Source organism: Kryptolebias marmoratus, linkage group LG7 (assembly GCF_001649575.2).
Source record: "Kryptolebias marmoratus isolate JLee-2015 linkage group LG7, ASM164957v2, whole genome shotgun sequence".
Taxonomy (NCBI): Eukaryota; Metazoa; Chordata; class Actinopteri; order Cyprinodontiformes; family Rivulidae; genus Kryptolebias; species Kryptolebias marmoratus.
Genome location: NC_051436.1, coordinates 14,979,006 through 15,006,310, shown reverse-complemented (window position 1 = coordinate 15,006,310; position 27,305 = coordinate 14,979,006). Strand labels below are relative to the sequence as shown.

Genomic DNA, 27,305 nt, shown 5'->3' with positions numbered 1-27,305 from the left:
TCAGGTCATTCTATACAAACTAAAGACAGTCAGTGATGGACTCTAAATCCTTAGGGGGTTCTCAGAATTTATTTTGACGTTTCCATTCATTTATTTATTTTAAATCATTTCATACTGTTGATCCTAATGATTTAATTTAATACTGCCTCGCATCTGTTTTATAAGAAGAAGCACCTCAGAAAACACCAAGCTCTCCAAGTAGAGTCATGATGACACATTAAAAACAAGGTTGAGCAGAAACATTTCAAACAGATCGAGTATCTGACAAAAAAAAACCTGCAAACTGATCAATCTGTTCAAACACCTAAAAACCAAACTGAGTTTTTAATCCTAAAGCCAGTTTTTGTTTGTTAACTGTAAGTTTAACAAACACCACTTTATGAATCAAACCAAGACTGAGATCAGTTAGTAAGGTGACCAGTACAGTGGTAATATTTGACTGGGCCCTGGGCCACTCTGGGCCCCGAGGTCAAAAAGGTAGAACCCTTGTCTTATACCATTTATAATACGGTGGAAAATATTCAACAAGTATTTGCGAGACAGATACAAGACATCTGAGTGTTCCTGTTGGGTTTCCTGTGTTACTCACCCGTCTGCACTCTTGACAAACCACAAGCGCACAAACACATACACAAACCACAGACACATGATTTCAGACAGAAAGTCTGTCAGCTGCTCAAAAACAAAAACAGCTTCCTCAGCGCTAGCTACTGAAGCAAAAGTAAAAAGCTTCTGTGTTTCTCACAAAAAGAGCTTTTAAAGAAAACATATTTTACTGATTCAAATCTGACTAAACCTACAGACCACAGGGGGTTTTAGGAATCTGGAAATAACTAAAAAGAACAGAAATTACATAAATGGATATTATTATTTTCGAGTACTGTGTGTCTCTGAGCTGCTCTTGTTGGTTTGTTGGTGCTATTTATTGGTTAAAGGGGCATTTAAAGGGATATTCTGGCCTTTTGAAGTGAGGTTCTGTGGATTAAATATGAACAATTAGTTTCTTACCTGTTGTAAACAGCTCTTTGATTGACCTCCGTCTAGTGAAACAGTTTAATTCTGACACGAGTAATAGGCTAATGGCTGCAGGAATGTCCAAACTAGCTTGTCAGTTGGGTTCAAGAGGGGTAACATCCAAAGATTTTTTGCTGTTTTAAAACAACTCTAATATTTGAACTTTTATAGTGGTTACTGCAAACACTGTTATTTGAAGGTAGTGGTTTCAAGGTAATAAAATAACTGGTCAAAAATAATTTGTAAAGTAGAAAAAAAGGTCAAGTTTTTTTCTTACATCAATGATTATTGTGTCCTTAAATTAAAAATGTGAAAGCAAACTTGTGACCAGCTGCCAGCTACCATGCACATTTGTTTACCCGTGAAAATAGCTGAACTGACTAAAAATAGGTCGACACTGAGACGTCATGGATGAGCTGGTTGTCAGTTGTTGTCTCGGGACTCAGACTGGTACACAGAGGTGCTTTGTCTCCAGGTTCAGGCTGGTACATCGAGATGATGTGGTCTTTGTAAACACACGGTCCAGTGGTGTAAGGAGTACCAGTTAAATGTTCTGGACTGATCCAGTCAAAGCCCAGACCTCACTTCTACTGAGAATCCCTGGTACAATTTAGATTGTTCAACCTGAAGGAGCTGCAGCAGTTTGGTCATTAAAAAAAGAACAAAAGTCCAGGTTAGGTGGACTAAGATCATGAAAATGGATATGAAGAGATGGAACTGATGCTAAAAGTCATGTTATTAAATTTAGGGGGAGTGAACATATATGCAGGTTTTTCACCTTTTATTTCTTGTTTTACAATAAAAATATTTTGTATCTTCAATGTGGCGGTTCTGCTCTGTAGATGAAAATGTGCAAAACTTCCAGAATTATTTTTTAAACTCCAGGTTTTAAGGCAACCACAGCATGCCGAGGGGGGCGAATACTTTTGCCACTCACTAGCCGTTAGACTTTTATCAATGAGTCTTTATACAAGTCTGATCTGTTGTAGACACTGAAAGAATGTACTGTGCTCAGATGGTAACCCGAACCGGCCCCGTGGAGGCTGCCGAGCTGCTCTGGACAGAAACAAGAGCCGTGAATTACGTCCTGACAGACACACGAGGAACTCCTCATTTCACTAGACTGGGATATGAACACAAACGGCTTTCTGAGGTCACTGAAAGTTTCTCCAGCTCAACTTCCCTTCAGTAGGCAGTACTAGGGACAGAAACCGCAGAATGGTCCTTCAGCTCCTGCTACCTTTCTGTTCTTTAGAGGCTCAGACCTGAGTGACAGCTGGTCCGAAGACAACCAGAACTCTCTTTAAGAACTGAGAAACTTCCATACATCCCTTTTCCTTACCTGATTGTTCTGTTCCAAGAGGTATCCACATCTAAATGGCAAAACTTTTCAATGAAACTCTCATAAAGTACCAGTAATCATTGGATATACATCTGCAACTGATTAACTTTTGGAGTCAACTGAACATTTCCTATAGGAAAACGGCTATAACTCAGTGAATATTACAGATATTGAACTAAAATTTGTGGGAGGTAACATGTACACCAAGCACTAACAGGTTATGTGAGATCATGCATGGTGTTTTCAAGATTTCACCAAAATGTTTAAAAAGCTAGCAAGAAAGGCAGTGGGCGACATTTTAAGTGCCTTTTCAGCCTGATTTTGTTGGCCGTGTGATGTAACTGATACACTGAAAGCACAAAATGCTCCCTGGTGGCTCCGAACTGTTTCTGTGGCATCAAGAGTCCGACACGCAGTTAAAAAAGTGGTTTTAATATTGTGGCTGAAAACAAGTTTCCATGTGTCTGCTTTCACATACAGTGATACCAAGGCCTTGTCCATATTTAGAGAAATCTTCATATAAAAAAAAAAAACCCACAAACAGTACAAGCATCCTTTACCTACGGCTATAAAAACATCCAACAAGAAATTACAGCAAGTACAACTGAGAGGAAAACAGGCAGAAACAGATGTCTCTTTACGCATGTAAACAAACACAGGTAAAACTATCTAAACTTTCGTTTTCCGTGCACTCGTATTAAAGTCTGATTCCGCCTCAATAAACGGCTTCCGTCCCAGTCTTTCATCCCCTCCTCCGGAGTCTCTCTTTTCCTGGCTGCATCCTGCCTTAAAAACGTTCCACCAACCGCCACCATCACGACCTGGCCCTGTTGGCCTGGTGGAACCTGGGCGGCAGCGAGCTGCGGAAACTGTTTGGAGTCCAGCAAGTCTTTGTACTGGATCTCGGGCCTGATCATCCTCACACAGGACGTCCGAGTGCTGTTGTCGAGCCCAGGTTGCAGCTCATAGCCGAGAATTTTCACTAGACCGCTCTGGAAAGGCCGGATGTTTTTATCTCGGATGCGGTGCGCCTCTACGGGCTTCCCGCCATCTCTGAGACAAACCCGAGCTAGATCCTCCCGACGCATCCTGAGGAGAGCTACCTCTCGCTCCATTTGGGTACGGCCAAACCTGTCGACGTCTTCCCAGAAGGTCCTGTTGAAGGCTCTGTACAGGTACCAGTCTAAAGAGTTCCACTGCCGCAGCTTTTCCCGCTGATTCTCTGTTAGCGACAGATTCGGGGGCCCCTTTGCTTGTTGATTTACACCTTTAAAGCCAACGCCAGCTGCAGCTTTTCCCACCCAGCTCCCACTCATTCCTCCACTGCCACTGGGCTTCTGCTGTCGGGCGTTAAGGCTGAACGAGACGACGGCATCCAGCGGCCAACAGAGAGCGTGTCTCAGGAGAATCATCGACTGGTCAAAGTACTCCGACACCAGAATCAGCTTAAAGGTCTTTCGGATCAGGTCCTCACCACGCCGAGCCAACGCCAAGGAGAAATTAGCATTGTGATCCAGGCCAAAGTCAAACCACAGGAGGTTTTTGGCGTAGTGGTTGTTACGAAGACGAGGGTCATAGTATTTCCTAGGGTCATCGGCAAAGTCCCCCAACCCTTTGGCTTTCCGAAAGGCTGGAGCCACTTCTTTATAATAGGCAAAGGAAGACTCGGCCAGAGCCACAGGGTCCCTGATGATGGAGAAGTAGAACGTGTCTGCAGGCATCACTTTCTCCACCTAAAGATCCAAACACAAGTAAACAAAAAACTTCATCAAACATCATCCACTACTGGAATTTAACAACAGTAATATAACCTTCAATAAAAAAAAAATCATGAAAAGGAAGCCAGGGAGTTCAGTCGGTAAATGAAATAGTTTCATAGCATGGCTGTAATTTGTTGTTTCTTTTTTTTAATTAAAAGTCTTTGTCTTTGATTTAGTACTTTCTGCTGCAGGATGTGTGGTTTTCTCTCTAATCCACCCAAAGTGCAGAGTGTGCACACCCAAACTCTCATTGACTTTTATTGTTTCTGATCTCAGAATTTTCTCTTCAAAACTGGTTTTCCTTCATAAAACACTAAAAACAAGTCAAGTCAAATTTATTTATGTCACTTTTCAGAAACAAGGCAGTTCAAAGTCCCTTGCTGCTGAAAAATAAAATAAAAAATAAACATGCAACTGCCTTTTGCTGCTCATAACTAGTGATTTATTTATTCAACTCATCGTTTTGCTGTTTTTTTTTTCATTGCTGTATTTTTCCTCCTCTGCTTCCAAGAAAAGCAAGGAATCACACTTGCAACCAGTGACTCAGACTGTATTTCTTTTGTCATATTCTTCCACCATGGCTGCCCCCGTAAATCCTGGAGAATTTGAACAATTTTGCCCTGATTACAACTTACAACAGGGGTCTCCACAGCAATTATCCTCCTCCATCTAACTCTGTGTCCTCTGTCCTCACTATAACTCCCTCCATGTCCTCTCTAACTGCATCCATATATCTCCTCTTTGTCTCTAACATCCTTCTACCCATATACCCACTGTCCCTCCTCTGGACATGTCCAAACCATGTCAGTCTGGCCTCTCTAACTTTATCTCCCAGTCCTTCAACCTGAGCTGTACCCCTGATGACCTCATTCCTAATCCTGTCCATCCTTGTCCCTCCCAAGGAGAACCTCAACATCTTCAGCTCTGACACTTCCAGTTCTGTCTCCTGTCTTTTTGTCCGTCCCGCTGTCTCCAAACCATACAACATGGCTGCTCTCACCACTGTCTGTAAACCTTTCCTTTGACCTTTGCTGCCACCCTTTTGTCACAAATCACTCCTGAACCTTTTCTCCATCCACTCCATCCTGCCTGGACTCTCTTCTTCACCTCTTTACCACGCAACCTGTTTTCCTGGAGAGTCACTAATTAATATACCTATAATTATCATTAAGCAATAGTTAACACTATTTAGGCAGTAAAAGTAACAGTATTTGCATTTCTGTTTTCAAACAAAAGCAATTATTCATTGTTTCCTTTATTTTGTATTTGTAATACTGTGAAACGGTGGTATTTTTGCTCAAGGCTATCATTAGGTTGTCAAAACCTCATACCTAATGTTCTATAAATCAGAACCCTCGGCTGCTACAGGGTTATAAAAAGGTCATAAAAGTTTTCAATGGTTCTAAAGTATGGGAGGACTTAAAGATAGCTGACAATAAAACTGGTTTGTTCGCTCTGCAGGATTTCCTAGGCTTACGACATCTGAAAATGAAGCACACACAAAGCTACTGCTGACCCGCCAGAAAACAAAACATTTTTTTTATCTTAAATGAACTCAAGGAAGTTAGACAGGTTGTCTAACGGTGTTTGAGAAAACCTTTAGGCTTTAATGTGCAGCGTCCTGCTGATTCTAATCCATGTTTAAACTAGAGGTCGGCCGATGAATGGGCCGATATTTGCCGTTTTTTTTTTTTTTTTTGTATCGGCAATCGGCCGTGCCCAGGCATACTTTGCTGTTTTTGAAAACAGGCATATCTTTGGGCAGAGCAGCATCGCAGATGCTGTTCGCAAAACTGAAACACGTGACCAGCAGCCTGGTCTATTGAAGAACTACAGTAAGACAGGAAAGTAGCCATTAGTCTGTGGGCTCATTTCTGGAAAATGATCAGTGATAAGCTTTGCGCTCAGAGAAATGATAAAGAACAGAAACGTCTCTTCTGTGAGGCGAAGGGGCTGCTGCAGTTTGCTCACAGATTCCCTGTTGGTAACCACAGTGAAAAAAATGTTAAAAAAAACATGATTGCACTCGAGCGGAGGAGCTGATGCAAGCAGTGGTCATCATAAATGCAGCACATAGTTTGAATAAAACAGCAGGAATATGAGTTAATAATTGAGTCGTTTTGTAAAATAAATGCACTTGGGTTTGTGCACTGATATTACTGAATAAATATATCTAATCATAAGCATTTCCTTATGATGTTATCTTGTGGAGTGTTGCAAATATGAGCAAACGCCTGTGTTGATATTTTGTAACAAGAGAATAACTGACTTAGAAAGTAAATTAAATTGTATTTTGATGGCAGAACCAAAGCTTCATGCCTTGCAGAAACATTTTACCCAGCCATCTCCAGTGAAGGCTCAGTGTAATATCTGCAGCTAGTTCGTAAGCTAGAAGCTGTAAGACAAACATCATGGAGTCACATGAAGCATCTGCCATCGGCAGTCCTCATTTCTAAATATTGGTATCAGAATCGGTCATAGAAAAACACACATCAGCCGACTTCTAGTTAAAACAATTTTGAGTTAAATGTCACATTCCAAAGCATCGTGGGAGACGTAGTCCTCCCCGGTTCCAGAGCAGCTTGTTTAAAGTAAAGTCATGTGACAATTTATCAGCTGAAAATGAGAATGGGAGCTTTGAGGCTGCCGGGAACGTCCAGCTGATTCTAATCCATGTTTAAACAGAAAAGATCTTAAGTTAAACACCAGTTTTATGATTTCATTCAACTGAACATGGTATCATCGCTATCATCGTCACTCTGCTGAACTCCAGTCAAAAGCACGTGGGAGGTGAAAACAGAGCACATTACAGTCGAGGAGGAATGTTCCAAATCACCAGCAGATATGCTGAACATCTCACAAATCAGAAGATTCCACTCCGTTATTCTTTTCTTTCTCCCATGGATGTCATTGTGGTTCCAGTGGATAACTTACCTCTGGCTTGTTAAATCTCATGTGATTGCCCATGATGTGGAACTCGATGGCTCTGGGACCTCGATAACCTTTGACCCTGTGAGTGTTGAAGGGCAGCGGGTAGCCCAGCTGGTAGCCCAGCGGCAGGGCAAAGCGGAGGTTGTGCTCATCTCCGAAGCGGTACAGCATGTTGAGCACCGTGCTGCTGGCTGTCTTGTGGGTTTTGAGGAACATGATGTGAGTGTGGGGCTGACAGGACCCCAGAGGGGGTCCCTGAGCGTCAGGGGAGGAGAAGATGGATTGTGTAGCTGGCTGGACACTGCTGGAGAACAGAAGAGCGGCTTCACTAGAGAGTATCCTACAAATTAAAGACACTGTTCCTAAGAAACTGGAGTGCAACTACAGCTACAATATAAACCAAAAATATATCCAACGTAATCCCATACCTCCTGTTGAAGATTATTCCCAGGAGCTGTCCAGCAAAAGCGATGACCACAAAAAGAAGCAGTGCTTTCCACAACCAAACTGGACCCAGTCGTCCACACATCAGCCTCCGCAACATCCTGGACAGAGGAGAGGAGCAGGAGAGGTCAGGACGGATAAACACAGACAAACAGGAAAACTGTGACACGTGAGTCAATGAGCAATAAAATTAAAATAATAGTAATAGCAATAATTCTACTCAAATGTTTTAGAGGACGAATGCAACTACTGGCCCAAACTCCAACATCAGTCATCTTTCTTCTCTAAAGCCCAATAGGTGTTTGGGACCTACTTTTGTAACAAATTAAAATATAACAGGCCTAGACTCTTATTTTGAAATGCTTGGTTAAAATCTGTTCTTGTCTGACCTTTAAGTATTTTTTCTTTAAATCCTTACATCTACAAAGGATCCTATTCAATTTTCTTCAACTTAAAAGGGTAGAAATACATAACACGCACAGGGTACTAATGGGGTACACAACATATACATCCCTGTACTTGGTACCCACCAATTATGGGGTACATAGCTGGCAGGTAACAGGGAAATACTGATCTGTATCATGAATTGCTATTGTTGTTCAAATTTGACAGGATTTATGGCGGCGGCCATGATGGAAAATTATAACAAAGAAGAATCCGTTGAATAATAAAAGATCCTTTGACGAAAGAATCTGCTGAGTCACAGAATGACATGGTGATACCTGAGGGGAAGGGGCAGCACACAGCTGCATTTTAGGCAGGCAGAAAGACAAACTAGAATCTGAGCCTCAAACAAACAGTTGCTGTGCAAAAACTGCAACTTGTTTCTTTAAAAAAAAATAACTGAGCAGCAAATTATTTTGGTGGTCACACTTTATTTTTATTGTTTCTACAGTTTTTGAAGGAGGAAATGTGACATGTTATAAAAAGCCATCACTTCCAGTTTTGAAAACAAATTCTGAGTTCAGATACAACGGAAGTCAGTGAGAGTTTGGGTCACTCTGCAGTCTGTGGGGATCTATAGCAGAGACACACAAACTGGGTCAAAGAGGACAGAAACACATACATTTTGATGTATAAACCAATAAAGTGTAAAAGTTGTAAAAGTAAGATCTTGTTTGCAAAAAATGTTACAAAATTTTAGGCAGCTTAAAGGTTAGTTTGACATCAAACAAATCTCCAGAAATCATAAAATAAGCTGTGACTGTGTAAAAACTGTCTATAAGGAGATTTTTTTTACAGTGTGTGTACTTAACACAAAACCGATTTAATAAAATTAAAAAATACTGTTTTATGTGACCAGTTTTAATTTAGCTTGGAAAATATCTAACTTTACTTTCAGCTATACAGTATATATTTATCTCCAAGCATTTCATTTTCCTCCTCACAGCCCTTAGAAATGTGGTTGAGGGGGTAAACAAAAAACATTGAATTAGACATCTTGAATGTTATTACTTAAAATGTTCTCCATAAAATATAGAATGTAAACAAAAACAAATGAACATTACCTGTACATTTTGGACACTCAGTCAACAAAAAAACATTTTAGTCAAAAACAGCCGGCTGTCAGCGTGGTTCAGTTTTCAGAGGACTAACAGCTTTTTATAATCCCACAAGGTTGAGTCAAGTCCTATGGTCAGGCTCTTTTGTGTTGAATTGTTTTGTCTTTTATCCAAAAGACTTCTTCAGTTTGAGGAGCTGCGTGCAAATTCAGCCTTACAAACAGCACCTTTGCATAGTGAACCAACCAGCTGGTTGTGACACTTAAAACTAGTTGTTCACATGCAAAAGAGGACCATCAGCCTAACAACCAATTGTTAGTGCCCTGAAGGCTGCTTGATATCCACAGAAGGCTGTAGGAGGGGGACAGTTGGACGCAGAGGACTCTGTCCCTGTTTAATTACGGTTGGGTTCTTTTCACAAAGATGGCTTCCTTTACTCCTCTCTCGAACCAACGTTCCTCTCTATCAAGGATGTGCACATCTTCATCTCTGAAAGAGTGACCACTCGCCTGCAGATGAGAGTAAACCGCAGAGTCCTGGCCGAGACGGCCAAAAGGTGCCTGAGTCCCGGCCTGAGGTGTCCTGTGAAAGAGCCTATATAAAATCAGAGGCAATGTGTTGGAACCAGGTCAAAGAAGCAAAATGAGGAAATGAATCTGGGTGAGTCATAGAAACATGACTAAAAGCATCACTCGTGGTAAGGTGACAGTCCCAAAATATCAAAAATTTCCTGCTTCTTTCCTTAAGTTTTATACATCCCTACGCATTCTTCTAAACACCAGAAACTCACAGAGAAATACAGCGACTGAGAAGAACATCAAAACCACCTGCCAAAAAGTAATTCCCCTTTCAGGATCAAAATCACACTGAGGCAAGAGGTTAAAAGTGCAGTGGACATTTTTCCAGCACATTTACCAGATGTTTAAAGGAATCTGAAAACTGAAGAAACGCCTCTAATTCATCGTTTCTCAAACCTTCACTGGTCTGGAGTTTCCTCCCATGCACTGTCTTCTAAAACCTTTTTCAGCCTAACTTGAAATAAGAAAAAATATGCAGCAGTGGAGACTACACTGTATACCCCGGGCAGCCAGTCATCACTATTCGACACCAACCTTATGCTCCAATTAGGACCGGGTGATATACTGACTATATTCAAGATCTCATATGCGCAAAATCAAAAATGGCAAAACTGCAAATATCGTTATAGTCTTACTTGTCTGTCTGGGATATCATTAAAGTTGCAGTGGGCAATCGTGTTTACATAATTTCTTTGATCATGTATGTTAACTACGTCTGCACATCCTGATAGGTATTATGAAGGTGGAGTGAGCAAAAAGTAGGAAAAATAAATTTGTATTTTAGCTACAGTTTGAAAAAAGTCTCAGCCAAGACCACGTTTGGTGGCAAAATTAATTAGACAGTCAACCTATCTTCATTCTCACACCACATCTGCGTGCACTGTTATCGTGCACTCATTGTGTGTGCATTAGATTCTACCACAGAGCTCTGCTGTACTGAGAGGCACTCGTAGAATATGCAAAGATGGCAGAATAGCAGCTGCCAGTTTCTGCTTCTGCAACTTCAGAGGCAGAAAAAGAATAATGCAGTGAATACTTTTCTTTTTTTTAAATTCCCATGCATAGCAATAATTTTTTTCTTACCCGTGGGTCAGCCGTTATATTTTAAAAGCACTGCGGCTGCTCAACAGCACTCTCAGCTGAGTGTGAGTGCGTTCACAGGCCTGCAAAGCGTGGCGTAGAGCTGGGAGGTGAGGGGGCGAGAGTTGCTGGTCTTTTAGGGTTCAAAACATACCTTTCTCTTGAGTTTGGGAGTGCAGTGCACACTGCAGCTTTGAGAACAGAATCAGTGAACAGGTTTTGCTACCTATTGTAAGTTAACAAGGAAATCAGCTCAAGCTGGCTAAACAGGAAATCTCACTTTCTTTTGCTTTACAACACACATTTTGCCCTCATTTAACCATCCACACAGCACTCTACAAAGCCAATCTTAATAAATAATTCTGTAGAGTCTAATACTCATACACCAACATGGCTGACATTAATTAGGGGTTCAGTGTTGAGTCCAGGGACATTACAACATGTGACTGCATATTGGTGGAATTGAACCTCCAACTCTCCTGTTGGTAGATGACTGTGCTAACCACTGAGCCACAGCAACATCCCTTGTATATCCCTTACCTGTGCCCAAAACTTATATTCACATCATTGTTTGTCAACATGCCCTCCAAATGCCGGAAATGGGCCAAAACCTGTAGAAGCCAGCTATTAAATTAGAGTGAGGATGTGCATGTTTGCATTGTTATTTCATCACTGACCCATCAGAAATTTTTGAAAAAGGGTGTATGCCACTTTTTGTGTGTAAGCCTCCTTCGCACATGAGGCCCCTGGTCACATTAGGCTGCTCACTTTAAACTGAAGAAGCCTATAATGACTGCTCTCTATGTGACATGAGCTGGCCCTTTAACACAGTTCTGAGGTGTCAGGTTCTGATTAGGGCTGTGCAATCAATCAAATTTGAAGTTTCAATTTTGATTTCTGCTCCAGACAAGCAAAGAAAATCAAAAAACACCCAAAACAAAACAGTATAATAGGCAAAAACTATTCCTCTTTGTGGTCCTTGGACGAGATAAAGCGCTATGCAAGTCCGAGCCACTTACCTATTTAAAGCCATAAAATGTCACAGTAATAATTTTTTGGTCCTATTGCCCAGCCCTAACTCCAATCCTTCCCGTCTCCCTTGTTTTTTGCTTCTAGTTTCCAATCTTGAATGACAGATCTTAGTCACTGGAATGGGTTAGTCTATGTTTCTAACTTCACCTGATCATTATGAAATCAGCTAATCACCCCAGGCCTTATAAAGCTGTTAGGCTACCCGCCTCTAAAGCTTCTTCTGCACCAACAATTATCCTAACCCATTTTATAAAACTTTTTTTTTAAACATAACAAACAGCTCTAACATAAACAGAGAAAAGCGCTGCAGGAAGGTCTGAACATGGAGTAAGTTCAAAATTAAAAAAACACAATTGGGCCGACAGGGTTGAAAAGTGAACAACGTTAGCTTTGGCTCACAGCAGTGAGAGGTGTAAATTATCAGGATGGTTTAATGAGTGGCAGAGAGGTTAACAGTCAGGACGGAGAATGTGTTTCACTTTGAACATGACACATTTCCTTTTACTCAATCAGACTTAAGATTGACAGATTTTACCAACAGAGTCCGTGACTGAACAGAAAAGTGAGAGTGTTAAATATCTGGTTTTTACCTTAGTCGGTATGTGAACCAGTTGGGTCCTGAACAGGCACAAGGCCTGAACTGAAAAGACCGCAGGAGTTTCTTGGCAAGTTAGAACTAGTCATAACTGAAGACTGAATTTGGTTTACTGTCATCCAGAATGATTTATTTTTCTCACACGCATTCAGACTAGTGTGTGTTGACAGATTATTCTCATATTTTACCCAAAAGAAATGTGAAATACGTTATTTATTTTTAATAAGCATCACTGGTCACCAAAAAGTGAAGGCGGATGATAACATCATTACCTGTGTGTGTCTGTTACCAGTATACTGTATCTCATGACCCACTGGACGAATTTCAATGAAACTGTCAGAAAGTGACCACTGGATGTGCATCTAAAACTGATTAATTTTTGGAGTCAACACAATTCAGGAATGCTGTAACAGACAACTGATCTTCCAAAGCAGAAAAATGACTATAACTCGTTCAATTTTACAGACGCTGAGCTCAAATTTGGTGTGGAAATAGCGGAGTCTTATTTACAACACTTAACACTTAAGAGCCCCAGAACAAAACCCAGGTTCACCCCACACACTATCTCTGTGGCTATTCTGAGGGAAAATTTGTCACACAAACTTCTGCGAACATGTTCAAACTCCAAACAACGTGACTGCGACCCACTGCAAAGAGTGTTCAAAAATAGCTTCATTCGCCAGCTACTTTTCGTTGATTGACCAAAAATATTTTTATAAACGTTTGCCTGGAAGAGTCCATGTGTTATTGCCCCGATTTGCATAACGATGCAAAACACAATTTTACTCACAACAAATGGTGATTTACTTCCTCACCGAGTTTGTTTTTGAACATTTTTGTCAATCTATGGGCGGAGCCATCTTTGAGCAAGCGAGTGATCCAAAAATACAGTGACCTCATTAGGTGATAAAACTATTCTTTTATCAATTCTTCCACTGAGTGTTGCTGCATCATCAGTTAGCTGACAGCTGTACCAGATCCTCCATGTGCCAAACATATTTAAACAATGATTTTAAAATACAGCCCCCCCGATTAACACTTGATTTGAGCCTATATACTGCTCAGTTTGTGCATGGTCCAGGTGCCATACTGGAGGTCAAGCTCCATTGGAGCAGCCTAAAGGTCAAGTAGTGTTCATTCAACCACAATTGTCCGTTTTGGCTGCTCAAACAGGGCTGACAGAGATAAAAAGTTGTACGGCAAAATCCCTGCAGTCATGACAAACCAAGGAGAACAAACATCAGATTGTCCCAGCGGAGGAGGCACCAGTGGCTGACTAATCTTGTTCAAGAAGAAGAGAATTAGCTCAGATCATTGTGTTACAGGTGAGTTCACTTCTCCACTTTCATTATGAATGAACAGCCTCAGCTACATGGATTCTTCTGATAACAGAAAGTTCTGTTCATTGCGCCACAACTTTCAGTGAGATTGCTGCATAGTTTACACAACGTTTACCCTGGCTGCTAGGTTGGGAACCAGTCTTCACTACCACGCCGGTTTCCTGCACCCAACCAGCGATGTAATAATTGTAGCTTTGGAGACTTTTGGATGCCTTGAGGTCTTTGCTCATGATGATTGGGCTCAGGTTGAAAATCAGATAATTTACAAAATCAGGACAAGAAATTGACGGCAGTCGAGTTGAATCATTCCTTATATGCACGTCTTCATAGGGTAAAAGTGGTGCAATAACTTACATTTCTGCCAATATCACTGCTGGCTCTATCATCTCAACATATTCTACCTTCATGTTGCATTATTTTTTCCAGGTTTAATGGCCATCAGCTTCAGTAAATTAATAAATATCGCTGTTATAAGTTGTGGGTTGCTCTGATACTTTTTGTCTTCCGACATGGAGGCTAACACCCTGTGCACATAAGCTGATGGCGTCAGTCAAAGCGACCTATGGAGTGAAGCAACATGCCGGATACTTAGCCTCTCTGTAATGTTCCCGCCTCCCTTTGGAGGAAAAAACCCTCCAGGGTGACTCACGGTGAATGAAACTCCTGGTATGTGTGCGAAGAAAGCAGCTTCAAATAAGACTGCAGAGTTGCTCTGAAGCTTTTAGGTGCCCCAAATTATGGCCTGTCAGGCAAGCGAATATCAATTGTCTCTCCTCAGCAAACAGCAGTGTTTTATAGAAAAAACTTTTATAAATATGAATTGAAGTTCATCAGAATTGACAAACAATGTCCCCAGAGGCCTGATATGTCTAAATTGAGTCCCTACAGAAAATGCTTCTCACACTTTTTTTTTATTAAGCAGCTTTAGTTTGCCATTTTGGCTGTTACTCATGAGTCAAAGTCACAGTCTTATGAATAAACTAAGATTAGGCTGCATTCTTCAAGCTGCATTCTTCAATGTGGGTTAACCAGTAGCAGCAGCACTGATTAAATACTTTACCTTGGTGAATAATAATGTTCAGTGGGGTTTTAAATGTCTCCCAAAAAGTGAAACTCTACTGTAGTAAAAGTAGAGGTAAGCTCTGATTTTACGTTTTTGACACAGTGATGACCTCTATTACAGATACATAATGAAAGGATAAAATGCAAGTCCCTGTTGACCATTTGACTCCCCTCTGCAGCTGGACTGAAGCCACAAAGCTCCCCTTTTATTGCTCCTATCTGCTTAGAGAAGCAAGTGAAAATACAAACTGGTATTCTTTTAGATGTCCACCACGCAAATGATTTCTTTGTATTTAAATTTAATCCAGGAGAGCATAAAGAGAGAAAAAAAAACTGTAAATGGGAGGGAATGGGGTGGGGGTCTTCGGTTACAGCTTTCCAGAACTTACAAAGCTGCCTTGGATCTGGTTTCCAGTCAGTTTCACACCCATTCACATCTTCGTGCATGTGACCAAGTCATCTCTCACGAGCACCAGGCTGACAAAGGGCCTGTTCACGTTTGTTTGTAAGGAGCCATTCGGAGTCCTGTGGTGGTGGCGGGGCTGTCTAAGGCGCAACTGCAGTGGAGAGATAACGTAATGGTTCAGGGAACAGAGCCAGGTGAGATTAACCGATCGCAGGCTGCGGTGTGTTTCTAATCAGTGACATCTTCTTTATTTGCAGTAGTGTGCTGAGGGGAAAGAAACAAGGAAGCTGAAAGCACTGAGTGGAAACTAAAATTAAAAAAAAAAAATTGATCTAAGTAACAGTGGTGGTGGTGTGCATGTGGGAGGCAAAGAGCTACAGCGACGTCACAAATCTGTTTTGGGTGATTTGACTGCAGGTCAGCTCTGAAACCTCTGTTCACATTTAGTGGTAAAACATGTTTCCCAAAAGGTTTTGCCATTGGATGTCAGTTACCAGCGCTGTATGCAGACACACACACACACACACAGCCACGTCACACAGAAGGCTGTCAGTGAGCTACAAACAGGCCATGTTTCTGTAATAAATACAGTATGTTTGTTTCAGTGAGGTGAAATATCTCTGATGCAGTTTGAGAAACTTTCTTACTAATCTTCTGATGTGACTAACATAAAAGCATTTCTTTCATGTAGGTACAGTATGTACCACTGAAGTTATGCTATTCCACCTGGCAGGATCATCGCCTAAATAAATCAGTTTTTCTTATCTAGTCCATGACTCTGGAGCCACATGTGGCCCTGCAGTAGCTCCTTTCTAACTTTGAGTAAAATGACACAGCCCTCAGTAATGTTTATAGCCTATTTAAACTGGAGATAGGAATTGGTGCTTGGGCAGCTTACTGTCCATTTTTTGTGTGTAAGACAGACAGACAGACAGACAGACAGACAGACAGACAGACAGACAGACAGACAGATAGACAGATAGACAGATAGATAGATAGATAGATAGATAGATAGATAGATAGATAGATAGATAGATAGATAGATAGATAGATAGATAGATAGATAGATAGATAAGGTGTGCCTCTAATAAAAGCCAGGCACTCAAATAGTTTAAATAAACTAACAGTTTAATCATTAAGAGTCTGATCTCACTTGTTATGTTCTCTTTTTAGGGCACTGGTCTGAAGCCTAGTGCTTTATTTATCACTAAATGGGTTACTTCTTTGACCTATTTTTCAAAGATTTGGACTCAAAAAGGTCTCCATAATTTCGTTTTCTTTTCCACAAGTATATAAGTGTTTTCTCCATTTGTTTTAGAACCTTAAAAACAATCCATGTGATTCAAAGCAACATCAACTGAAGTTCTTAATGTAGTAGTATATAAATCTAAATTTATCCACTATATTTTTAAGGATCCAGTACGTGTTGTGGCTCTACACAAACCTTATTTAGTGGGGAAGATGGCACAATTGGCTCTTATAAATGTAAAGATACAGACTGCTGAGCTAGAAGGTTGGAGTAATGGAAACATGCATTTATCACACATCATTCTCTAGTTGTTTACTTCCTTTTTGAGAGATGACCATAAGATGATTTGGGATTTCACATGCATATAAACTTGAGTGATATGTCATTCTTAATCCACAAGGTTTATTATGATAATGGGCCACCCTATGCTGTAACAGCTTCAACTCTTCTAGGAAGACTGTCCACAAGGTTTAGGAGTGTTTATGGGAATTATCGACCTTTCTTCCAGAAGGGCAGATCAGGCCTGGCTCGCAGTCTCTGCTCTAATTCCTCCCAAAGGTGTTCTGTCAAGTTGAAGTCAGGACTCTGTGCAGGTCAGTCAAATTCTTCCACAACAAACTCAACCATCCATGTCTTTAGGGACCTTGCTTTGTGCTCTGGTGCTCAGTCATGTTGGAACAGGAAGGAGCCATCCCCAAACTGTTCCCACAAAGTCGACAGTATTAAATTGTCTAAAATGTCTCGATATGCTAAAGCGTTAAGAGTTACAATCATTGGAACTAACCAACTCCTGAAAAACAACCCCACACCATAATCCTCCCTCCACCAAACTTTACACTCGGCACAGTGCAGTCAGACAAGTACCGTTCTCCTGGCAGCAACCAAACCCAGACTAGTCCATCAAATTGTCAGACAGAGAAGCGTGATTATCACTCCAGAGAACATGTCTCAACTGCCCTGGAGTCAAGTAGCAACGTGTTTTACAATCTGTACTCTGAAGGTGACATGACGTTTGGAGCTCTGTAGCTACAGACTCTGCAGAATGTTGGTGACCTCGGTGCTCTATGCCCCTCAGCATCAGCTGAGCCCGCTCTGTGATTTTATGTGGCCTACCACTTCATGGCCGAGTTGCTGTCATTCCCAATCGCTTCCACTGTGTTAAAAAAAAACACTAAGAGTTGACTGTGGAATATTTAGTAGCGAGGAAATTTCACAACTGGACTTAATGCACAGGTGGCATCCTATCATTTCACAAATCTTTGTAGAAGCAGTCTGTATGCCTAGGTGCTTGATTTAATCCACCTGTGGCCATGGAAGGGAATGGAACTCCTGAATTCAATGATTTGGATGGGTGAGTGAATACTTTTAACAATATAGTGTACTTCATAATGTCACGACAGACTGGACTTGCTCTCATTCCAAGATATTATTTTAGTTTGAACTAACATCCTTCAGATGGGTGAACCATGAGCTGCTGGTGAAGAAAATATGATTGGTGCAGTTTAAAATGATTTTAAAATGAATAGAATCGTATTTTATTAAAAGTATAAGTAACTTCTGACTTCCACATGACTGTTTTTTGTTATGTAGTCTGGGCTTATATACATAACCATAACAAGGGAATGAAGTTGGGCTGCCATGACAATTCAAAAAGTTGACCCAATATTTTTACTCAACACATATTTTTTATGATTTTATCTTTTAATTTCTCAAACGTATCAACTGAAATACCAACAGTTTTTCTCCACAATGCCAGTCTGTGCTGCGTACGTCAGACAGACTCCACCTGAGCTGCAGATTCAAACTGTCATGGTGGATAAAGCTGAGTCAAGCTAGCTGACAACAAAACGGTTCTGCCTTTGCATTCTACATCTAAAAACGAGGCACAAAGAGCTACAGATGAGCCAACAGATTTAAAAAACAACAACAAAAACAAGATTTTGAAGCTGCTAAATGCACTCTGATGTTAGACAGGTTGCCTGTCTGCTACTTTTGCAACAGAATAAATGTTTGTGCACACGTTTAGGCTAGAATCTAAATGTATATTTTACTTATTAAAGCTATTTCTAACTGGTGTTGTATCGAATTGTGTTCCCCTGTGATCTGTCCCCCCACCAGCTTCTTTACTTTCTCTTTTTACTCTCTGTTGTTTTAAGAATCAGTATTTTCTTTAGTAAAATGCTAAAAGAAAAGCTCTTGATCTCTTTTTGTCAGTTGTAGCAGCAGAAACAGCCTCATGGCTGGAAATCTACTGTACTGAGGAGTGGAAACATCTGAGTGGGTGAACACATCCTGATACAACACCTGAAGCAGTGAATGTGGACACAGTTTACAACTAAATCACTAACTAAGAACATTTGGTAATGTTTGTCTCCATTATTTCATGTTAAATAGTTTCACTCTTTCTGGATTTAAATTCCTGAATTGCTACCATTTCTCTCCATTTTGCTGCAGCTCTTACCAATAATACATGCTGTACAACATGCTGATTACGCATCCTTTTTATCAACTACATAAATAATCAGGCTTTTATGTATTTTATGTATTTGTCGTGTTGGAGTTGGAACTTTAAACCCAAATGTTGCGCTTTGATTAGAAGGTCTTTGTTTGCGTTTTGCTTCACGGTGTACTGTAAATCCCAAAGTTGCCGGTCTAAAAAAGATATCTGTGAATTATGATTTTTTTTTTTTTTTTTTTTTTTTTGGGGGGGGGGGGGAATTTTGAGTAATTAAAATAAAAACAATTAATAGTGGCAGCCCTAGAATAAAGCGGCTTGTATTTAAATCCTCTCCAGATCTCGCCTTCTATTTATTTAGAGATGCACTGTTTTTGTTTTTCTGCTGGGCAAAATGCAACCTTCAGTGTTTTAGCCACAACATCCCTTTTCAGCTTCCTTTTGAGTCCAGCAGATTTCCACTGCTGGTTTTCTCCTTCGTTCGCCAAAGGAATGTTTTGGTCACATGCATGAGGGTGTGAGGTTTTTTTTTTTTTTTAAACTGGTCTTCAGGGAAGGCACAGGGTTAATATCTGGGAGCTGAAAGAAAAACATGTTGGGAGTCACATGAAGCATCACCAGCTTCAGATCTTTATGTAGACACAAAGAAAAATGACAAAACTCTGATCCCAGGTTAAAAAAAAGGCCAAAAACTAAAAACAATGTGGCCTTTCTCTGTGTGTTGTCTACAGACTGCTCTCAATGCTGCTGCCTTGAACGCACTAAAATATAAAGGCTGATTCATTTACACCGTTTACAAAGGTTGATTCAAATGCACCGTTTGACTTTAAAGCAATAAGAAGCAGATTCTGAAAAAGAGGGACTTGTCTCAGATATAAAGGAGGTTCCAGTTCTTGTTTTATACATTTACGTGCAGAACCACTTTGGCTTATTACTTCAGAGAGAGTTCTCTCTTTTTTAGGTGTCCAAGTTAATTTTGTGTTGTCCATTTAATAACTTTGACTATCGTTTGTTAAGTTGATGCATTTGTTAGATCGTTGTGTTTCTCAGATGAGGAAATAAGTCTCTGCAGAATAAGACAAATAACATCGGCCATCAGCAGCCCTGATTTCATAATGTTGGTATCGGCATGAGTCATAGAAAAGCCCACATCAGGTGACCTCTAGAAGAGAGTTAAGGTTTATAACTAAGTAATTATGGAGGATTAACTGGTTAATATTATTCTGACCACTGAAAAGGCGTGATTGTTCTGATTATTTATCAAAGAACATGTACTGAATGAAAGTTTCATGGCAAATATCTTTAAAAATATAACTGTAAAAAAAAATGCAGATTTTTATGCAGCCCTAACATTGATGCAACTTAACTCAGCTTTTAGCCCAGATAGTGGATCATTACTTTTCAAGCCCTTTCAACTGGAATCATCTGTTTGTTTGTTTTTTATCACAAACCTCTTGAAGATTTAGTCAACAAGGCTTGTGGGGAGGAAGCAGAGCTCGGTTTGCTCTGGGATGCTCTACAGAGAGGAGCCTCAGGTAGAGGGGCTGACAGAGGCTCTGGGAGATAAAAACAGCTCCCTCAGGGTGTGAAGGAATGAGGGAGGAACTCTGTGTTTGTGAGGCCCTATAACCTGCCTGGTGCTAACATCAGGAGCTAACACCAGAGGCTGGACACACACACACACACAGCAGCCATGATGCACACACACACAGGCCGTGCAGAGGGACGGGGCTCCTCCACATGAAGACAATATCAGGGGGGAAAAACAGGCCTTTGTCTGAAGGACCAAGACCTCCACCCACACCCCCTCCTCCTCCTCCTCCTTATCATCATCATCTTCATCATCATCATTCAGCACCCCTCCCCCCTCCGACCCCCCACCCAGTCTCCTCAGCTCAGTCACTCCATCCAGAACCCCCACCCCCACCCTCCGGCTCCGCTCCCTCAGCAGATAGTGTTACCTGGCCGTCCGTCTGAAAACCATCGCCGTGACTCCGGGCCGGGGCTGTTGTCGAGCAGCTGCAGAGGGACCGGAGCATCTCTGTGTGTTCGGCTGCTCCACCGCCGGTACCGGCCATGGACCCAGAGCAGCCCCGAGCCCGGTCCTGCCCTGTGGGACGCTTCTGTTCCCCCAGCTCCTGACTCAGTCTGTCTTTTTTTCTTTCCTTTTTTTTTTCTGCGCCCAGAGAGCTTCGCAGCCGTCCCCGATCTGCCGACACAGACTGAAAGCAGAGCGGAGCCGCCACTTCCGGATGTTACCACATTAAAAGCTCTGCAGCCAGACCCCACCTGCCGGCAGGCTGAAAGCAGAGCGGAGCCCCGACTTCCGGATGTTACCATAATAAAAGCTCCGCAGCCGGACCCTATCTGCCCACAGACCATACAAACCAACTCTTCCCGCCTTCTCTTTTTATCAGAACCAGCAGGATCCATTTTACCAGGCGCAACCGGTCAGGGGTGCAGCACCACCTAATAAAAAAACATTTATTCTCAACAAAAGTAGTTCCTCTTAATAAATAATGTATTTTTTTTTAATTAGTTAGCTTGCTGAGGCCTTAATTAACCTGGATTATGTGTGTGTGGGGAGGGGGGTTCAGCAAAAACGGCTCAAGTGACTCAGATTAATCCAAGTCCATAAAATGAATGAAATTTACCAGCTCTGTTAGATTTATCATATTGACCTGTAGGTAGTGGCCTGAACTGCAGCCAGCTCCAACAGTCTCATTGGGGCAAAAATAAGTCTGCCCCATGGTTACAATCTGCTGGTTTTAGCTCATTGTTATGGCCACTTCTAATGATATACATTCAGTTACTTCCTTCAAAGTCCCAAGTTTATATATGCTAAAATTACATGTAAATTACACATTTTGACCATAATGATCATTGTTACATTTGAAGGACAAAGGTCAGAGAACACCATCCCAACTGTGAAGTACAGGGGTTGGAGCATCATGCTGTGTGGATGTTTTGCTGCAGGAGGGACTGGTGGACTTCACAAAATAGATGGCATCATGAGGAAAGAACATTATGTGGAAATATTGAAGCAACATCTCAGGACATCAGCAAGGAAGTTAAAGTTGGGCACAAATGGGTCTTGTAAACAATGACCCTCAGCATACTGCTAAATTATTTACAAAGTGGCTTAAGGACAACAAAGTAAATGCTTTTTAGTGGCCATCACAAAGCTGCCAAGGTCAGTGTGTGATTTGCCCTGCTGTAATACTGATGCAAACACTGTCATTAACCAAACCATTATTCAAACAATATTCAAATGATACTCACATGCTTCAGGATGTCTTGATGAAAACAAATGATCTCTCAGGCAAATCTTGAATTGTTTCCATTCCTTTCTCTGATTCTTCTGGTTCAATGTGTGTGGGTTTTTTTTTCTTTTTTTTTTTTACCAGTTTATCAGATGCATTACCTCTACCAACAGGATGAAAAGGTGTTTGTGTAGAAATCAGCCAATAAAGAGAGCTGAAACGTCATCAACCTTCCCCACTTCAATCATCTTAACAGTAAATGCTGCCGGGAAGCACGTGTTGAGTAGTTCTAATGTCATAACCCACTGATGACTGGATCTTAGCAGAGGGTGGAGCTTACTTCAAATCAAATCTAATCCAACCTTATTTATATAGTACATTTACAACAACCTCAGCTGACCAAAGTGATTCACAAAATTTACAAAATCATAGATACGATGTTGTAATCATCATATCATAGATATGATGATTACATATCATCATATCATAGATATGGTGATTACATATCATCATATCAAGTAATACTTGGCCCAGGTAATACTGGTAATGCCACTCAGATGCCTCTGGAGTCCTACCTGCTAACAAGACCCAATAAGTCACCTTCAGTTTCACGGCCTCCCTCACAAGAAGTGTCCACCACTGGGTTCAAGGATGGCCACCACAACAGGCACCAACAACCTTGCAGCCACAGCTCAGGGCAGCTGCCTCGACAGTGGAGGCACAGAACATGGCCCACTCCGATTCAATGTCACCCGCCTCTGCTGGAATGATGTTAATGCTCAGTCAGAGGTGGGGGTTGAAGATCTTTCTGCTGGGTTTGTCTGCCAGTCGTTCCCAGCAAACCCTCACTACACATTTGGGTCTGTGGGGACTGTCTAGCCAAGCCTTCTAATTATGGCCCCAGGTCAAAAATAACCTCACAAAATAGAATCTGAGTCCTGTTTTGTTTAATTATCGCCAGCCGCAGAATGGAATTTTTTTTTTTGCCATTGTCTGTGTGTGTATTTGTTTGTCTGTGTGACAAGTAGTCTGCCACTGCTGAGATGACATAGTCTGATTTGTGTTGATCCCCACCCACTTCCTGGTTAATTGGCGGCTTCCCCACAAAAGCATTTCTGTTGAATGTAGTATGCTCTGCTTCCACTGATGTTTGGCTGGCTGTGAGTACTCTGCTACACGCTGGAGATGATGAGTTCACTATACTGTGCTTGTCATGGTATATAGCAATCACCAAAGAAAGCCGATTGTTTTCTCTGGTCAGATGAAATACTTGGATCAAGTGTGACCCCCTTCACATAAGACTGCCACTGCTGCTTTTTTTTTTCCTTACCAGCTTTATTTTCATTTAAAACTCAGTTTTAACTTTGTAAATTACCAGAGTTAGCTTTTATCGTTAACACCCCCCCCCCCCGCCCCCCCGCCCCCCNCTCAAGAAGTTTATTTTTAAATCGTTAGATGCTCAGTTTTACTTGGTTTTATGTGAGGGTGCCAAGAACATGGGTTCTGTTGTGGCTGGCTTGGTATTTAGGTTTGCACCTGTCTGTTGGTTTACCCTAATCCTCAGTGTGGTTTTGCTTTTACTTGGACGTTCACTTTTTGCACTCTTTTTTGGTTTGTTTGTTGGGGGTTGGGGTTGGGTCCCTCAAGCCCATCTTTTACCACATGTGAAAAACATGGTTTCTCAAAAGGGAAAATGGAGCTGGAATTACTCTGGCTGCTGGCAGCAGAATTGATCCTTGTTCAATCATTCTCATTCCAATTTCCAGGCTTCAAAAAACATCTTGTGTTATTATTTTTCATCACTACCTCTTTGAGTCAAGAGTGAGTAACGTTTCCTAGGAGCTGTTTTCAGGCTCGAACCCTGATTTACATGTGGTCACAATGGCAGACACATAGCATACCATGAAAAGAGCTTAAAACGGCATCCAGGCTGAAAGCAGCAAAGGTCCTGTGAGCCAAATTAATCCAAAGACTCCTTGATCGGGACCTGGACCGTGATAGATTGGATCAGGACTTGTTAAATCCAGTACATTTTACGAAACCTTTCAAAAGCCATTGCTCCTCTGTGTTACCTTCAGAAGCAGTGTGCATGTTTCCTCTGGGTATCCTGAGGTTCCATTCTGGGTTTCATTAACATAAAACTCATCTACTTCTTAGGTAACAACCCCATAGATAATAATGGGATTTGGTGAAGTGAGTGGTAAAAGCCAGCCCTGTTTGGAGCTCTACAGCTCAGACACACTTCACAGCAGAAACATCATTCAAAGTTTAAATTAACCATAAAAGGTTGGACTTTCCATGTCTGAATCACAATCACAGTTTAAGTCTGATGATTTTTTGTGGGGAAGAATGTTTAACTTAGAGTTGATGTTGCATACTACAACTTTTCAAATCTTTTGCAAACAAGCTCTTCTTACTCCAAAAACCTTTTCAGTCTATAGACAAATTATACATCAAAACCTATAATATTTGTCTTTTTTTTCAATGACTTATAGTTTTAAAGTAGTGGGTGTTTTATGAGGAGTGCTGTCAGGAAGGGACAGATACAGATGTGTGGGTACCGTGGTGAACCTAAAGAGCCACTGGCAGCAGCTTTAACATTTCTTTTGGTCGATGCTCTTTATGCTTCTTATACAATTTATCAGTTTACATTATTACAATAAATGCAATATTTTATAGAAGAAAGTTGATAGATGTTGGGATTTCAGGCAGTAGTTACACTGGTACCCTTTAATATTTCTGTAGATCATTTTTTGTCTAGTCTTTCTTAGATCCTTGCTCAGTTTTTCATTTTCCTAGTCATTTCCTCTACATGTATGACAATATCAGAGAGTATTGTCAGTGATTCATATTTATTCATAATATTATAGTTTAGTTTAACTGTCAGCAACAATAAAATGCCTATTTTCAGAGTGAACAGAGAGGGAGAGTCACAAAGTGATCTTCCAGAATCTATCTGTAAAACTGTTTGTGTGCTCCAGTGTTTAAAGAGCTGAAATTCAGACCAGACAGGTTTACAGTAACCAGACACAGAAACCTGATCAGTGCTCATGTAAAGCATGTATTAGTGTAAGCAAGCAGAAGCTCTGTCTTTAAATTTAGAAGTGAAGCCTCTAATCACCTAACTGGTGTCTTTGTTAAGGAGGTTAAGTAGCACAGCACCAGCTGCTCCTGATTCACCTTGTACCCACTCATCCGCTACCTAATCCAGCCCTGCACCTGCGAGGTGTGTTGCTGCTCATATGTCTGAATGAGAAAGGCCAGGTCCCACCAAATGCTTGGTAATACAGCACAAATCCTACTGGTCTACATAGTGTGTACAGACCCTCATTACAAATGAGAAACTTGACTGAACATATACTGCCGCAGCCACAAACACATTTAAATGTAGGGTATCTCAAAGCATTTCACTTCTTACATCCACCTCCACTTTCTAATTTTTTATGTTGTGGAATGATACTTAACAGGTGCAGTCTATAAAAATATGTATGGTTAAAAAAAATGAAACATTGCATGTTCCTGTTTTGATTCAGAGATTATGCACCTACACCGCAAGGACAAGGGGGACTTCTTTGGGCACCAAAATGTTTGAATTTTGAACAGAGAAACTAGATGGTGAAGGAAGACATTTACGCCAAGCGAGAAAGATTAAATTTACACAGAGGAGGAGTTCTCAAATTTCCAAAGCCTTCAATGGAGCATTAAGCCTCAGTGAGAGTAATCTGCATGTGAATTAAGCTGCATAAAGACAGCATCCCATGCAGTTTAAAGCATGGAACTCCAAACTCCATAGTTCTTCATTGAAAGAGCTCCCTGGAAGGGAAGTGAAACATGCCAGCAACAGAACTGAAGTCCAGTTGTTTTAATTTTAAATTCTTAAGAAACAAATATTACATTTGGTGGTCAGAGGGCTCCGTAGCGCCGGTGTGATGGCAGTCTCACTTCTGTCAGTCTGCCCCAGGAAGCTGTGGCCACAATGTAGCTTACCGCCATCAGTGGGTGAATGTGTGGGTGAATGAGTGAATGTCTGAATGTATTGTGAAGCGCTTTACCATTTGCATTTACACAACTTTTTTTTCTCAAAGGTATTGTGATAACAGAACTATTCAAGGGGATACAATGCTGTGTTTATATTCAGTCTTGAGTAAAGTCAGCAAGTATTCAGACATTTATAGTTACTGAATCAACTACCCAGGGCTTAATACACAAGAGACTCTGCAGTGATTGGAAGGTTATAACATTTTCTACTCAGCCGGGCTTGTACAAGAGGTGGTATATGTTGAGGCACCTTTAAAGACAATGTAACACAGCTTAGGAATCTCTTCAAGGAGATATGAAGAACCAGTCAAGCGTACCATTGTTGTTGTCTGTGGACCCCCAACAGCACAAGAGCCCAGCAGGGGGCTCTTGGAAACAGCTTGTGACTGGCCAGACTTTGTTATATGGTCTTTAGTAGCAGAGCACATGACCCTGCTAGACTTGACTGTTTATAGTAGGGGGTGAAAAACTTACCGCTACCCCACTGAGACTGGCTTCCGTAGATTTGTCAGCAGTCCGTTTCTAGAGCCCTAAAGTTACTGAGGATTAGAACAATGCATAGCACCAGAGGCATCCACACATGCTGCCCAGACACAAGTCAGGGACAGATCACTCCTAGCAGGGTCACCTGTACAAGGATGTTTTATGCTGAACAGACCCAAAACACCCAATGACCCAGGTTACATCAATGATCATGTGTCTGGATGTGTTTCAAATAGCCTGCGGTGTCAAAAGACTTGCTAGTTTTGAAGAGGGGTTTTCTTCATTAAAACATTTAACAAAGAGATGACTCAGATGACAGAAAATCAGGATTTTATTGGTACAAACACACCCTGGACAGCCTAGCAGGTAATCCGTACAATCAGGCTCGAACATTCATCACGCATCATTCATTATCCAACTCTTTTACATACACACACTCATACAGACAGGGTGTTTTTCAGGTCGGGCTGACTCGAGGGGATACTTCTCAATTCCAAACCCAAATATGGACATGAGTTGGGACACATCTCTTTAATTGGGCATCCAGTTTGGATTACATGCACTTTTCCTGGAACACAAACAAGACATTGGCTCTTATGGAAATATTTTCTCAACCTTATGTGAATGCTGTATTTTCCTTCGCTATTCCCTCACAACTAAACATATTTTCCTTTAGTTTCTAATGTGATCTTGCAATAATATCTTATAAACCACTGGACACATTTAAATGA

The 27,305-nt window shown here is 41.2% G+C and overlaps 1 protein-coding gene across 3 annotated transcripts; it reads right to left on the bottom strand.

Annotated features, from left to right (window-relative positions):
* Nucleotides 1-2,767: 2,767 nt before the first annotated feature.
* Nucleotides 2,768-22,281, bottom strand: gal3st4 (galactose-3-O-sulfotransferase 4). 3 transcript variants are annotated; one of them, XM_017426991.3, is made up of 4 exons: nucleotides 22,073-22,281; nucleotides 7,476-7,592; nucleotides 7,051-7,351; nucleotides 2,768-4,089 (listed from the first exon to the last, which is right to left on the bottom strand). In XM_017426991.3, coding segments are annotated over exons 1-4 (1,488 nt in total). In that variant the 5' UTR covers nucleotides 22,075-22,281; the 3' UTR covers nucleotides 2,768-3,021. The 3 variants fall into 3 exon arrangements, with proteins under 3 accessions (XP_017282480.1, XP_017282479.1, XP_017282478.1); XM_017426990.3 differs by lacking the exon at nucleotides 22,073-22,281 and adding an exon at nucleotides 20,752-21,045 and having other exon boundaries at nucleotides 7,051-7,348; XM_017426989.3 differs by lacking the exon at nucleotides 22,073-22,281 and adding an exon at nucleotides 20,752-21,040.
* Between the last annotated feature and the right edge of the window lie 5,024 nt (nucleotides 22,282-27,305).

What these genes read in the sequence shown, in the direction of transcription:
- gal3st4 (XM_017426989.3), bottom strand. Translation starts at nt 20,774, where the DNA reads ATGGTTTTCAGACGGACGGCCAG. An exon ending in GTTTTCAGACGGACGGCCAG is followed by an intron (nt 7,593 to 20,751) that starts GTAACACTATCT and finishes TCCTCTGTCCAG; the next exon opens with GATGTTGCGGAGGCTGATGT. An exon ending in GGAATAATCTTCAACAGGAG is followed by an intron (nt 7,352 to 7,475) that starts GTATGGGATTAC and finishes TCTGTTCTCCAG; the next exon opens with CAGTGTCCAGCCAGCTACAC.